We start from the raw sequence: 16692 nt of genomic DNA, 5'->3' as shown, positions 1-16692 counted from the left end.
ATCATGCCATGATTTTACCATTACGGCCCCACTGATTGTGGCGGTCCGCTCCCTGTATGATCAGTGTCAGAGCTTGGTTCGCATTGCCGGCAGTAAGTCGGACACGTTTCCGGTGAGGGTTGGACTCCGCCAAGGCTGCCCTTTGTCACCGATTCTGTTCATAACTTTTATGGACAGAATTTCTAGGCGCAGTCAAGGCGTTGAGGGGATCCGGTTTGGTGGCTGCAGGATTAGGTCTCTGCTTTTTGCAGATGATTTGGTCCTGATGGCTTCATCTGGCCAGGATCTTCAGCTCTCACTGGATCGGTTCGCAGCTGAGTGTGAAGCGACTGGGATGAGAATCAGCACCTCCAAGTCCGAGTCCATGGTTCTCGCCCGGAAAAGGGTGGAGTGCCATCTCCGGGTTGGGGAGGAGATCTTGCCCCAAGTGGAGGAGTTCAAGTTCCTCGGAGTCTTGTTCACGAGTGAGGGAAGAGTGGATCGTGAGATCGACAGGCGGATCGGTGCGGCGTCTTCAGTAATGCGGACGCTGTATCGATCCGTTGTGGTGAAGAAGGAGCCGAGCCGGAAGGCAAAGCTCTCAATTTACCGGTCGATCTACGTTCCCATCCTCACCTATGGTCATGAGCTTTGGGTTATGACCGAAAGAACAAGATCACGGGTACAAGCGGCCGAAATGAGTTTCCTCCGCCGGGTGGCGGGGCTCTCCCTTAGAGATAGGGTGAGAAGCTCTGTCATCCGGGGGGAGCTCAAAGTAAAGCCGCTGCTCCTCCACATCGAGAGGAGCCAGATGAGGTGGTTCGGGCATCTGGTCAGGATGCCACCCGAGCGCCTCCCTAAGGAGGTGTTTAGGGCATGTCCGACCGGTAGGAGGCCACGAGGAAGACCCAGGACACGTTGGGAAGACTATGTCTCCCGGCTGGCCTGGGAACGCCTCGGGATCCCCCGGGAGGAGCTGGACGAAGTGGCTGGGGAGAGGGAAGTCTGGGCTTCCCTGCTTAGTCTGCTGCCCCCGCGACCCGACCTCGGATAAGCGGAAGAAGATGGATGGATGGATGGATGGCCCCACTTGGGAATAGATTTTCCTCCATGCGGCCCCGAAACTAAAATGAGTTTGACACCCCTGTCCTACAGTTTACCACAGTGTGATCACTTCACCCACTCATGTTCTCAATAAGGGCGGCAGGAATATGAACAATAACTCCGAGCATGACGCAATGCATAACTGAGGAATGTTTTTTTTTTTCTGTTTTTGCAAAAAAAAAAAAAAAAAAAATGTGTTGGGTCTCAAGACTTTGCAGGTGTACCTAATGAATAGTTCTGATGGGGGGCCAGGAAGCAGCACTTTGCAGCCCTCTACCCCCACCTGCCGTCGTTGGCCAGCAAGCCAACTAAAAGCCAAGTTCATATTGTGACAGTTGATGAAGCACCCACGCAGATTGAGATGAGAACACATATTGCTGTATCTTTTTTTTTTTTTTTTTGGGGGTGGGGGGGCTTTCCATGCTTGGACTATCGTGATGTCAGCTGTCAAAATAAAACATACTGCAATTTGCGAACTTCCTGCACAACGTTGCAGCTGCATTGCTCGTTCACTAATTAACAGAAAGTTGCAAACCTAAAACCTCGCAACTGAACATGGGTCGACTCAAAAAAAAAAAAAAAAAAAAAAAAAAATCCCAATATAGTTATTCAGCTATTGCGCAACAATACAAATGAATGCATTAAAAAAAAAAAAAAAAAAAAAAAAAAAAAAACCTCTCCAATAATCCCCTCTCAAAGCCCAGAGGCTCCTCCAAAGACGTGAGGCAACTACAAAATAAGGTCCGGTCCAACAATCCAGACGTCTCACAACAGCTAACACAAGTTTGCACAAAGTCACGCCTGCCGTGCACACACACACACCTACACACACCTACACACACACACATGCGTCTTTTACCTTGGCTCCCGCACAGCAACATCGCCATCAGATGCAGCAGCAGCATCATGGTAGTCGGTTCAGGTCCTCCGCGGCCAGGGAGATGCAATACGAGAAAAATGCAACACACACTTGGCTCCGATCATCCGCTGCTTCGGCGCCTGTGTGCTCTTTTTGCTTCCTTCCTTTCGCTTCCTCGCTCCTTCCGATGCGCGCGCTCCCGCTGCCACGCGCGTTCACTGTGCGCGCGCGCGCGCGCGCGCTCTTCTGCGCCCTCTCTTCTGCCAGCGTCAAACTCTGGGATGGACGTTGGAGGATAGTGTTGGCCCGATACCAATACTTTGGTACCGGTAACAAAATTATTTCCATACTTTTCGGTACTTTTCTAAATAAAGGGGACCACAAAAAAGTTCATTATTGACTTTATTATTTATGATCTACTGCTAACGATGGATTCTGATGCGTCATCTATGTTGCTGCTTCTTGATCTTAGCGCTGCTTTCGATACCGTCGATCATAATATTTTATTAGAGCGTATCAAAACACGTATTGGTATGTCAGACTTAGCTTTGTCGTGGTTTAACTCTTATCTTACTGACAGGATGCAATGCGTCTCCCATAATAATGTGACCTCGGACTATGTTAAGGTAACGTGCGGAGTTCCTCAGGGTTCGGTTCTTGGCCCTGCACTCTTTAGTATTTACATGCTGCCGCTAGGCGACATCATACGCAAATACGGTGTTAGCTTTCATTGCTATGCTGATGACCCCCAACACTACATGCCCCTAAAGCTGACCAACACGCCGGATTGTAGTCAGCTGGAGGCGTGTCTTAATGAACTTAAACAATGGATGTCCGCTAACTTCTTGCAACTCAACGCCAAGAAAACGGAAATGCTGATTATCGGTCCTGCTAAACACCGACATTTATTTAATAATACCACCTTAACATTTGACAACCAAACAATTACACAAGGCGAATCAGTAAAGAATCTGGGTATTATCTTCGACCCAACTCTCTCGTTTGAATCACACATTAAGAGTGTTACTAAAACGGCCTTCTTTCATCTCCGTAATATCGCTAAAATTCGTTCTATTTTATCCACGAGCGACGCTGAGATCATTATTCATGCGTTCGTTACGTCTCGTCTCGACTACTGTAACGTATTATTTTCGGGTCTCCCTATGTCTAGCATTAAAAAATTACAGTTGGTACAAAATGCGGCTGCTAGACTTTTGACAAGAACAAGAAAGTTTGATCATATTACGCCTATACTGGCTCACCTGCACTGGCTTCCTGTGCACTTAAGAAGTGACTTTAAGGTTTTACTACTTACGTATAAAATACTACACGGTCTAGCTCCGTCCTATCTTGTCGATTGCATTGTACCATATGTCCCGGCAAGAAATCTGCGTTCAAAGAACTCCGGCTTATTAGTGATTCCCAGAGCCCAAAAAAAGTCTGCGGGCTATAGAGCGTTTTCTATTCGGGCTCCAGTACTATGGAATGCCCTCCCGGTAACAATTAGAGATGCTACCTCAGTAGAAGCATTTAAGTCCCATCTTAAAACTCATTTGTATACTCTAGCCTTTAAATAGCCCCCCTGTTAGACCAGTTGATCTGCCGTTTCTTTTCTTTTCTCCTCTGCTCCCCTTTTCCTTGAGGGGGGGGGGGCACAGGTCCGGTGGCCATGGATGAAGTGCTGGCTGTCCAGAGTCGGGACCCGGGGTGGACCGCTCGCCTGTGTATCGGCTGGGAACATCTCTACGCTGCTGACCCGTCTCCGCTCGGGATGGTGTCCTGCTGGCCCCACTATGGACTGGACTCTTACTATTATGTTGGATCCACTATGGACTGGACTCTCACAATATTATGTCAGACCCACTCGACATCCATTGCTTTCGGTCTCCCCTAGAGGGGGGGGGTTACCCACATATGCGGTCCTCTCCAAGGTTTCTCATAGTCATTCACATCGACGTCCCACTGGGGTGAGTTTTTCCTTGCCCGTATGTGGGCTTTGTACCGAGGATGTCGTTGTGGCTTGTGCAGCCCTTTGAGACACTTGTGATTTAGGGCTATATAAATAAAGATTGATTGATTGATTGATTGATTATTTTAATAAAAAAATGTTAGGGTACATTAAACATATGTTTCTTATTGCAAGTTTGTCCTTAAATAAAATTGTGAACATACAAGACAACTTGTCTTTTAGTAGTAAGTAAACAAACAAAGGCTCATAATTTAGCTGCTGACATACGCAGTAACATATTGTGTCATGTATCATTATGTTATGTTTTCAACATTATTTAGGACAAGTGGTAAAAAATGTATTATTAATCTACTTGTTCATTTACTGTTAATATCTGCTTACTTTCTCTTTTTTAACATGTTCTATCTACACTTCTGTTAAAATTAGAGATGCCGATAAATGCGTTAAAATGTAATATCGGAAATTATCGGTATCGTTTTTTTTTTATTATCGGTATCATTTTTATTTATTTTTTATTTATTTATATAAACTTACAATTAGTGCACCAACCCAACAAACCTCCCTCCCCCATTTCCACTCATTCACACTCATTCACACAAAAGGGTTGTTTCTTTCTGTTATTAATATTCTGGTTCCTACATTATATATCAATATATATCAATACAGTCTGCAAGGGATACAGTCCGTAAGCACACATGATTGTGCGTGCTGCTGGTCCACTAATAGTACTAACCTTTAACAGTTAATTTTACTCATTTTCATTAATTACTCGTTTCAATGTAACTGTTTTTATATTGTTTTACATTCTTTTTTATTAAAGAAAATGTTTTTAATTTATTTATTTTTTTATTTTTTTATTTTTTTTAAAGTACCTTATCTTCACCATACCTGGTTGTCCAAATTAGGCATAATAATGTGTTAATTCCACGACTGTATATATCGGTTGATATCGGTATCGGTAATTAAAGAGTTGGACAATATCGGAATATCGGATATCGGCAAAAAGCCATTATCGGACATCCCTAGTTAAAATGTAATAATCACTTATTCTTCTGTTGTTTGATACTTTACATTAGTACAAATTTGGGTATCAATCCGATACCAAGTAGTTACAGGATCATACATTGGTCATATTCAAAGTCCTCATGTGTCCAGGGACATATTTCCTGAGTTTATAAACATAATATACATTTTTTTTAAAACAAAGAAGATGTTGTGATGCCAAAAAATATTTGCATAAACATATGGGGGACCGGTACTTTTCAGAAGCGGAATAGTTTCGAATATGATTCATTAGTATTGCGGTACTATACTAATACCGGTATACTTAATTAATATCTGCTTACTTTGTCTTTTAACATGTTCTATCTACACTTCTGTTAAAATGTAATAATCACTTATTCTTCTGTTTTATTGGATGCTTTACATCATTTTTGGATGACACCACACATTTGGGTATCAATCTGATACCAAGTAGTTACAGGATCATACATTGGTCATATTCAAAGTCCTCATGTGTCCAGGGACATACTTACTGAGTTTATAAACATAACATACATTTTAAAAAAACGAAAGAAGATGTTGTGATGCCAAAAAATATTGACATAATCATAGGCCAGTCTGTGGAACGCTCTCCCTGACCACCTGAGAGCACCACAGACTGTGGATGCTTTTAAAAAAAAGGCTTAAAAGCCCTTCTTTTTTAAAAAAAGCTTTTTTTTTCAGATATGTCCATACTAGCTATAGCTGTTTGGCTGTTCTAGTTTTTCTTTTTTATTTATTGCTTTATCTTTTTATTTTTTATTTTTTTATTTTAATACATCGTAGCACTTTGAGATTGTTTACTCAATATAAAGTGCTTTTTACAAATAAAATCTATTATTATTATTATTATTATTTTGTCTTTTAACGTGTTCTATCTACACTTATGTTAAAATGTAATAATCACTTATTCTTCTGTTGTTTGGATGCCTTACATTAGTTTTGGATGATACCACAAATTTGGGTATCAATCCGATACCAAGTAGTTACAGGATCATACATTGGTCATATTCAAAGTCCTCATGTGTCCAGGGACATACCGGTACTTACTGAGTTTATAAACATAACATACATTTTAAAAAAACGAAAGAAGATGTTGTGATGCCAAAAAATATTGATATAATCATAGGCCAGTCTGTGGAACGCTCTCCCTGACCACCTGAGAGCACCACAGACTGTGAATGTTTTTTTAAAAAAGGCTTAAAAGCCCTTCTTTTTTAAAAAAAGCTTTTTTTTTTAGATATGTCCATACTAGCTATAGCTGTTTGGCTGTTCTAGTTTTTCTTTTTTATTTATTGCTTTATCTTTTTATTTTTTTTATTTTATTTTAATACATCGTAGCACTTTGAGATTGTTTACTCGATATAAAGTGCTTTTTACAAATAAAATCTATTATTATTATTATTATTACTTTGTCTTTTAACATGTTCTATCTACACTTCTGTTAGAATGTAATAATCACTTATTCTTCTGTTGTTTGGATGCGTTACATTAGTTTTGGATGATACCACAAATTTGGGTATCAATCCGATACAAAGTAGTTACAGGATCATACATTGGTCATATTCAAAGTCCTCATGTGTCCAGGGACATATTTCCTGAGTTTATAAACATAACATACATTTAAAAAAAACAAAAGAAGATGTTGTGATGCCAAAAAATATTGACATAATCATAGGCCAGTCTGTGGAACACTCTCCCTGACCACCTGAGGGCCCCACAGACTGTGGATGCTTTTAAAAAAGGCTTAAAAGCCCTTCTTTTAAAAAAACACTTTTTTTAGATATGTGCATACTAGCTATAGCTGTTTGGCTGTTCTAGTTTTTATTTTTATTTTATTTCTTTATCTTTTTAATTATTATTTTTTTTTTTTATACACTGTAGCACTTTGAGATTGTTTACTCAATATAAAGTGCTTTTTACAAATAAAATCTATTATTATTATTATTATTATTATTATTATTACTTTGTCTTTTAACATGTTCTATCTACACTTCTGTTAAAATGCTAAAATGGGTGGGGGGGTACTTTTCAGAGGCGGTATAGTACCGAATATGATTCATTAGTATCTTGGCACTATACTAATACCGGTATACTTATTAATTCCTACAAACCATTGTTCTCTGTTTGAGTAATATCACTTGATCAATACTTTTCTAACACATATGATTGTGCTGATATCACATCAGATCTAAATCAATATCGGCCAATATTCAATTGATATCACATCGGAAGTGAAAAAGGTGAAAACGTTGGATCGGGACACCCATATTAGTTTATTTCTTTAAACACAAAGTTTTGTTAAATTACTTACTATCAACATGCATATTCAAAGTCCTCATGTGTCCAGGGACATATTTCCTGAGTTAATAAATGTAATATTCATTTTAAAAAAACGAAAGAAGATGTTGTGATGCCAAAAAATATTGACCTAATCATAGGGGGGGGGGGACGGGGGGGGGACCAGTACTTTTCAGATGCGGTATTGTACCGAATATGATTCATTAGTATCCCGGTACTATACTAATACCGGTATACTTAATTAATATCTGCTTACTTTCTCTTTTAACATGTTCTATCTACACTTCTGTTCTTCTGTTGTTTGATACTTTACATGACTTTTGGATGATACCACAAATTTGGGTATCAATCCGATACCAAGTAGTTACAGGATCATACATTGGTCATATTCAAAGTCCTCATGTGTCCAGGGACATATTTACTGAGTTTATAAACATAATATACATTTATTTTAAATGAAAGAAGATGTTGGGATGCCAAAAAATATTGACATGGGGCGGTATAGCTCGGTTGGTAGAGTGGCCGTGCCAGCAACTTGAGGGTTCCAGGTTCGATTCCCGCTTCCGCCATCCTAGTCACTGCCGTGGTGTCCTTGGGCAAGACACTTTACCCACCTGCTCCAAGTACCACCCACACTGCTTTAAATGTAACTTAGATATTGGGTTTCACTATGTAAAAGCGCTTTGAGTCACTAGAGAAAAGTGCTATATAAATATAATTCACACTTCACTTCACTTCACATAATCATAGGGGGGGACCGGTACTTTTCAGAGGCTGTATAGTACCCAAGCATTTAAGTCCCATCTTAAAACTCATTTGTATACTCTAGCCTTTAAATAGACCCCCTTTTTAGACCAGTTGATCTGCCGTTTCTTTTCTTTTCTGCCCCCCTCTCCCTTGTGGAACGGGGGGGCACAGGTCCGGTGGCCATGGATGAAGTGCTGGCTGTCCAGAGTCGGGACCCGGGGTTGAATATGACCAATGTACGATATCGGATTGATACCCACATTAGTGGCACCATCCAAAACTAATGTAAAATATCTAACAACAGAAGAATAAGTGATTATTACATTTTAAAGGAAGTGTAGATAGAAGTAAGCAGATATTAATTACAGTAAGTATGCCGGTTTTAGTATAGTACCGCGATACTAATGAATCATATTCAATGTCAATCAATCAATATTCATTTATATAGCCCTAAATCACAAGTGTCTCAAAGGACTGCACAAGCCACAACGACATCCTCGGTTCAGAGCCCACATAAGGGCAAGGAAAAACTCACAACCCAGTGGGATGTCGATGTGAATGACTATGAGAAACCTTGGAGAGGACCGCAGATGTGGAACCCCCCCCCCGCCCCTCTAGGAGTGACCGGATGCAATGGATGTCGAGTGGGTCTAGCATAATATTGTGAAAGTCCAGTCCATAGTGGATCTAACATAATGGTGAGATTCCAGTCCCTAATGGGGCCAGCAGGAGACCATCCCGAGCGGAGACGGGTCAGCAGCGCAGAGATGTCCCCAACCGATGCACAGGCGAGCGGTCCACCCCTGGTCCCGACTCTAGACAGCCAGCACTTCACCCACGGCCACCGGACCTGTGCCCCCCCCCCCCTTCCACAAGGGAGAGGGGGGCAGAAAATAAATTTTTAATCAAACTAAATTTTAATTTGATGCCTGTTTTGTACTACAACAAATTCATGGGGATAACATGTTCAATAATTTACTATATTTAGCGCAAAATAATAATCTTAAAGCGGCCCCGTCATGCAAAACCAACTTCTCTTACCTATTGGTACCTGCTTATCTGTATATACGAGTCCTTGTACGAGTCAGCCAGTTGGGAGAGTGGCCGTGCCAGCAACCTGAGGGTTCCTGGTTCAATCCCCACCTTCTACCAACCTTGTCACGTCCGTTGTGTCCTTGAGCAAGACACGTCAGCGGATTGTCCATACATGGTGGACATTTACCCCAAAACCCTTGTACGAGTCAGGCATTTTTAGTTTCTGTAAGACCAGCAAATGATCCAAAATGCTTTCGTTGGTTTGCTTTGACTGGCACATGTCACTACACAAACTTTCAGCCTCATCTGAAGTAAAAAGTGCCTTACTTTTAACTTTTGTTAAAAGTGCCTTCAACTGTGAAGATGTCGCTTCGAGGATGTGCCAAGAAGAGTTCTGCTTCACCCACAATGGTTTGCAAAATGATGGATTTACCGGAAAACTACTTTTAATTGCAGAGTTGGTGACTACTATATTTATGGCAAAGAAGGAGACAATGAAACGGTAAGTGATCTAATCATATGTGAGCAATGTCATCTTGAGTTGTTGTACAGCTATTTTAGCCTTCTAAAACAATAGCATTACCGTCCTCTGGCGAAATAAAGAATGATTTAAAAAAAAAAACTTTTAATTGCGCAGTTGGCGACTACTATTTATGGCAATGGAGGAGACAATGAAACTGTAAGTAATAATATGTTAGACATGTGTGAATGATATGTTAGCTCGAGTTGTTTTGTAGCTAGCTTAGCCTTCTAGTGGAAGACAACAGCATCAGCCTTCTCTGGCAAAATAAGGTATGATTTTCCAAAGAAATACTTTTGATTGGATCAGTGTCTACTGTGTTTGGCAATGGACCAGATAGTATTATAATCCAATATTACATTTGGGGTGTAGTTTTTTGTATAGCCGGCTCGAGTCAATATCGTTTAAGTGTTCAAAGCGGCAGCAGTAAAGGTATTAAAATGACATAGAATAGAAAAGCATTTTATTGTCAATATACACATACTTCCAGGATTTTGCATTTGCAGCCGAGCTTTCTTTCTGTCTGTTCTCCGTGTGGTTTCCTCCTTGAGCCGACACCAGACCACGGTGAGCCGCTGGTCTCACTATACCAGGGGTCGGCAACCCGCGGCTCTGGAGCCGCATGCGGCTCTTTGATCACTCTGATGCGGCTCAGCAACATACTTGCCGACCCCCCGATTTTCCCGGGAGACTTCCGGATTTCAGTGCCTCTCTCCGATTTTCACCCTTCCAATAATAATAAGGGCGTGCCATGATGGTACAGCATTTAGTGCCTTCTACAATCTATATTAGTAACGTGCCAGCCCAGCCTCTTGTTATATGCATCTTCTACTTGCACACATGAGTGACAGCAAGGCATACTTGCTCAACAGCCACACAGGTTACACTGACGGTGGCCATATAAAACAACTTTAACACTCTTACTAATAATGCGCCACACTTTGAACCAAAACCAAACAAGAATGACAAACACCTTTCGGGAGAACATCTGCACCTTAACACAACATAATCACAACAGAACAAATACCCAGAATCCCATGCAGCTCTGACTCTTCCGGGCTACATTATACACCTCTGCTACCACCAAACCCCGCCCCCACCCCAACCCTGCTCCCTCACACATCAACCTCCCCCCGCCCCCTCTGTGGGTCGGTTGAGGTGGGCGGGGTTTGGTAGCGGGGGTGTATAATGTAGCTCGGAAGAGTTAGGGCTGCATGGGATTCTGGGTATTTGTTCTGTTGTGTTTATGTTGTGTTATGGTGCAGATGTTCTCCCGAAATGTGTAGGTCATTCTTGATTGGTGTGGGTTCACAGTGTGGCGCATTATTAGTAAGAGTGTTAAAGTCTTTTATACCGCCACCGTCAGTGTAACCTGTGTGGTTGTTGACCAAGTATGCCTTGCCGTCACTTACGTAAGCAAGCAGAAGCCCCATACAACGTGTAATTGGGCCGACACGCTGGTTGTAGTGGGCACTAAATGCTGCACCTTCACGGCACGTTCGAGAGAATGGTTGCCTTGAAATTCGTAGCCTGCCAGAAAAATTGGGAGGGTTGACAAGTATGACGCTGTCAAGCGCCATTCATATAAAACCCACGGGCCGCACTAACATTCAATTTACATATTAAAGTGTGGGCTGCGTGTCTGAGACCCTTGGTTTATACATAGCACAAAGCAAAAAAAACAACTTTGTATGCAGTGTTATTTCATTTTAAATTTCAAAAGATTTTTGTGTCTCCCATTGTTTTCTTTAATTTGTGAAACTGGTCAAAATGGCTCTTTGACTGGTAAAGGTTGCCGACCCCTGCACTATACCATTTGGGATTTTGTACTGTGTTGAAAGTCAATTAAAAATTAGATGGCTGGTGGCGATCATCGGTGTCCATAATACATACGGTCTTAGCAAAACAAAACAAATTAAAACAAAGCAGGCAGGGCGGGGACGTGGAGGAGGAGGCGTGTTAAGGGGGGCTCCATTGAGACCCAGTGCCTCTGGCTTACAAAACATGGACTAATGTTGTGGGCTACACCAGCCTAAACACGTGTATGGGGTCAGTGATGGAGCAGAAAGAATATGTTTGCAGTAAAATTTCATATGAAGTGCCCTGTCAATCATTAATTGATATTTTATATGTACATCTTCACGCAAAACGGGGGGCCCCACAAATTGCCGGGGCCTATGCACATCGTGTATTCTGCCTAAACGGAAGGGTGGCCCTGCCTATGATGATTCTAATCTACAGTTACACACTTCCTTGTGGTCTACATTAGAGATGTCCGATAATAGCTTTGTTGCCGATATTCGATATTCCGATATTGTCCAACTCTTAATTACCGATTCCGATATCAACCGATACCAATATATACAGTCGTGGAATTAACACATTATTATGCCCAATTTTGTTGTGATGCCCCGCTGGATGCATTAAACAATGTAACTTTACCATGAATTGATTACGTGGACCCCGACTTAAACAAGTTGAAAAACTTATTCGGGTGTTACCATTTAGTGGTCAATTGTACGGAATATGTACTGTACTGTGCAATCTACTAATACAAGTTTCAATCAATCAATCAAAAACAAGGTTTTCCAAAATAAGAGAACAACTTCAACTCCAGTTATGGAAAAAAGTGCCAACATGGGACTGCCATATTTATTATTGAAGTCACAAAGTGCATTATTTTTTTTAACATGCCTCAAAACAGCAGCTTGGAATTTGGGACATGCTCTCCCTGAGATAATCATAATACCCACTACAACTATGGGAAATACTATACTTTGACTTTCACAAAGTGCATCATTTTTTATTTTTTTTAAACATATCTCAAAACATGTTTTTATGTTGTGTTACGGTGCGGATGTTCTCCTGAAATGTGTTTGTCATTCTTGTTTGGCGTGAGTTCACGGTGTGGCGCATATTTGTAACAGTGTTTAAGTTGTTTATATGGCCACCCTCAGTGTGACCTGTATGGCTGTTGATCAAGTGTGCGTTGCATTCACTTACGTGTGTGTAAAAGCCGCATATATTATGTGTCTGGGCCGGCAAGCTGTTTGTATGGAGGAAATGCGGAAGTCACGACAGGTTGTAGAGGAAAGTTAAAGGCAGTGCCTTTAAGGCACTCCCCCAATAATGTTGTCCGGGTGGAAATCGGGAGAATGGTTGCCCTGGGAGATTTTCGGGAGGGGCACTGAAATTCGTGAGTCTTTGGGAATATCGGGAGGTTGAAAATTTCCGATATTACATTCTAGTCTACATCATATGGATTGGATATGTTTTGGTGTAGATTGTGCGTGAATTCACATTCATAGCCCACCTTTTGAATGTATTTGCAGACGGTTCGTTTTTGGGGGCGTCCTTTTAACGAGCAAATTAAACCCTTCCTTCCAAAAAACATCAAAATGTATTTTTTTAAAATGTACACCGCTAAATATATATCTTGAAGACAAGCATAACCCCTATTTTTCTCAGACACCTTCAAAAGTAAACTTCATAGAATAGAATGCCTTTTATTGTCACGATACACAAGTACAAACACCGTTTCCATATGAGTTGGGAAACGGTGTTAGATGTAAATATAAACGGAATACAATGATTTGCAAATCATTTTCAACCCATATTCAGTTGAATATGCTACAAAGACAACATATTTGATGTTCAAACGGATAAACATTTTTTTTCTTGCAAATAATCATTGACTTTAGAATTTGATGCCAGCAACACGTGACAAAGAAGTTGGGAAAGGTGGCAATAAATACTGATAAAGTTGAGGAATGCTCATCAAACACTTATTTGGAACATCCCACAGGTGAACAGGCTAATTGGGAACAGGTGGGTGCCATGATTGGGTATAAAAGTAGATTCCATGAAATGCTCAGTCATTCACAAACAAGGATGGGGTGAGGGTAACCACTTTGTCAACAAATGCGTGAGCAAATTGTTGAACAGTTTAAGAAAAACCTTTCTGCAAGGAATTTAGGGATTTCACCATCTACGGTCCGTAATATCATCAAAGGGTTCAGGGAATCTGGAGAAATCACTGCACGTAAGCAGCTAAGCCCGTGACCTTCGATCCCTCAGGCTGTACTGCATCAACAAGCGACATCAGTGTGTAAAGGATATCACCACATGGGCTCAAGAACACTTCAGAAACCCACTGTCAGTAACTACAGTTGGTCGCTACAGATGTAAGTGCAAGTTAAAACTCTCCTATGCAAGGCGAAAACCGTTTATCAACAGCACTCAGAAACGCCGTCGGCTTCGCCGGGCCTGAGCTCATCTAAGATGGACTGATGCAAAGTGGAAAAGTGTTCTGTGGTCTGACGAGTCCACACTTTAAATTGTTTTTGGAAACTGTGGACGTTGTGTCCTCCAGACCAAAGAGAAAAAGAACCATCCGGAGTTATAGGCGCAAAGTTAAAAAAGCCAGCATCTGTGATGGTATGGGGGTGTATTAGTGCCCAAGACATGGGTAACTTACACATCTATGAAGGCGCCATTAATGCTGAAAGGTACATACAGGTTTTGGAGCAAAATGTGTTGCCATCCAAGCAACGTTACCATGGACGCCCCTGCTTATTTCAGCAAGACAATGCCAAGCCACGTGTTACAAATCAACGTGGCTTCATAGTAAAAGAGTACGGGTACTAGACTGGCCTGCCTGTAGTCCAGACATGTCTCCCATTGAAAATGTGTGGCGCATTATGAAGCCTAAAATACCACAACGGAGACCCCCGGACTGTTGAACAACTTAAGCTGTACATCAAGCAAGAATGGGAAAGAATTCCACCTGAGAAGCTTAAAAAATGCGTCTCCTCAATTCCCAAACGTTTACTGAGTGTTGTTAAAAGGAAAGGCCATGTAACACAGTGGTGAACATGCCCTTTCCCAACTACTTTGGCACGTGTTGCAGCCATGAAATTCTAAGTTAATTATTGTTTGAAAAAAAAAAAATCTTGTCTTTGTAGTGCATTCAATTGAATATGAGTTGAAAAGGATTTGCAAATCATTGTATTCCGTTTATATTTACATCTAACACGATTTCCCAACTGATATGGAAACGGGGTTTGTACAATAATATTAAAAGCAACTTCAGTATCAGTGCGACAGTCTACAATTATGCAAAACATAGGAAGGAAGGAAAAGAAAAATAGTGCAAAAGGAGGTAAGGTGCACAGTCCAGTCCTGAGAACTAATGTTCTGAATGTGTTGTTTAAATATTATACTATATACATATATGCAGAAGCATTCAGACTGTGGGTGGAAAGTAAAACATGCACACAGAGAGGTGCTAAACTATAAAATCAGTGCCTATGAGAGTTCACTGTGGTTATGGCTTAAGGGAAAAAAACTGTTCTTGAGTCTGTTTTTTTTTAGACCTGATGACCCTGTAACGCCTTTCTGAGCGCATCAGGTCAAACAGGTCAAAGCCAGGATGGGAGCTGTCCTTGGTAATGTTGGTACCTCTGCTGAGGCAGTGTGAGGTGTAAGTGTCTGTCAGGGAGGGGAGAGGGCAGCCGATGATCCGCTGTGCTCTGATCCACTCTCTGGAGCCCCTGTCTGTCTGCAACGGTGCAGCTGCCGTACCATGCTGTGATGCAGTATGTCAGCAGGCTCTCAATGGATGAGCGGTAGAAGGTCAGCAGCAGGTTGGAGTCCAGGTCGTACTTCTTGAGGACTCTCAGGAAGCGCAGCCGCTGCTGAGCCTTCTTAGCGATGGCAGTAGTGTTATCTGACCAGGAGATGCTGTCAGAGATAAGGACGCCAAGAGACCGGAAGGTGTGGACCCTCTCCACACACTCACCCTTGATTTAGAGGCGGGCTAGGTCAGTGCTGTGTTTTCCAGATCTCCTTGGTTTTCTTGGTGTTCAGAGCAAGGTTGTTCTCTGAGCACTAGTCTGCACACTTCCGGACCTTCTCTCTGTAGGTTGCCTCGTCCCCCTTTGAGATGAGTCCGACCACTGTAGTGTCGTCCGCAAAATTCACTATGAGGTTGTGTCAGGTTCAAACACTGATGACATCTATTAAACTGACAGGAAGCAAGGAATCATGCAGAGACAGAGTTCAATTTGGCTCGAATGAGGAGAGACGTTTTTTAGGCTGTACTCTATAGTTACAGATCCAAACTACGCTCTAAAGTCCAGCCCACGTGCTTCCTCTATTTATTTGGGAGGTCCCTGGTTACATCATCATCATCAGCCGTTGTCAGTCCACTGCTGGACGAAAGCCTCAGCATGTTTCTGCCATAGTGAACGATCTCTAGCTGCTCTCTGCCACTGCACTGTTCCCTCTGGAACTGCTGGGGACTGGGGGCCGTCTTCTTGGCGTACTTTTCATGCTGGTTATTAGCCTACACCTTCCACGCTGGCTTGGAGCGGGTTGGAAGGGGTATTTTATATCAGAGATCCTTCTCCTAGACTAATTGCCTTGCTGGGCTGTTGAACTTAGTCTGTCGTGTTGGTTGTCCGCGCCCCAATTACCCAGGGACCCGCTCAGCTTTATGGCGCTGACCGCCCGCCAGTCACAAGAGAAGGTGCAAACGGTTCTTTGTGTGCATTTTATAGACGTTAGTTGGGACTCACTAACCCCACACAAAACCTTTCATCTCATGCCTGGATGTAGTTTAACGTCATACCCAGGACCACTGGTTACATCACTCCATTTTAAAATGATCTTACTCGTTTTTAAATCCTTACGTGGTCTTGCCTCACCGTACCTCTCTGAGCTGCTCCACCTCTATGCCCCCACCCGGTCCTTCAGGTCAGCTGATCAGCTGATCCTGGAGGTACCCAAAATAAAACGCAAGCTCAGAGGGGACAGAGCCTTCTCTGTTGCGGGTCCCAAACTCTGGAACGATCTCCCTCTCCATGTGGTACAGGCTATTTTTAAGACCCTTATTAAAACCCATTTTTATTCACTGGCTTTTAACCCAGCAGGAGACTTGAAACTGTTTTTAGCTTTTAACTTTTTTAACTGTTTTTAACTTTTAAACTGTTTTTTACCTAACAAATTGCTCTTAGGGTAATTTATACTTGCTTTTTCAATATGTATTTTTATTTCTGTTTTAAATGTTATTTTTTAGTCTGTCCTTTGCTTCTATTTCTTTGTGGTGTACAGCCCTTTGTTTTTCAACTGTGCTTG

The 16692-nt window shown here is 41.9% G+C and overlaps 1 protein-coding gene across 3 annotated transcripts in view; it reads right to left on the bottom strand.

Moving 5' to 3' along the window:
• The window catches only part of LOC133622452 (neural cell adhesion molecule 2-like), an 801647-nt gene extending 799507 nt beyond the window's left edge, over positions 1-2140 (bottom strand). For all 3 annotated transcript variants that reach the window (XM_061985218.1, XM_061985216.1, XM_061985217.1), the window contains exon 1: positions 1943-2140. In XM_061985218.1, coding sequence (XP_061841202.1) covers positions 1943-1991 — 49 coding nt within the window. In that variant the 5' untranslated portion in view covers positions 1992-2140. The remainder of the gene's footprint in view (positions 1-1942) is intronic.
• Positions 2141-16692: the final 14552 nt, after the last annotated feature.

The sequence above is a fragment of the Nerophis lumbriciformis genome, linkage group LG23, assembly GCF_033978685.3.
Source record: "Nerophis lumbriciformis linkage group LG23, RoL_Nlum_v2.1, whole genome shotgun sequence".
In the NCBI taxonomy this organism is placed as follows: domain Eukaryota; kingdom Metazoa; phylum Chordata; class Actinopteri; order Syngnathiformes; family Syngnathidae; genus Nerophis; species Nerophis lumbriciformis.
Note: the sequence above shows the minus strand (reverse complement) of the source record. Positions and strands in the feature narration are given on the sequence as shown.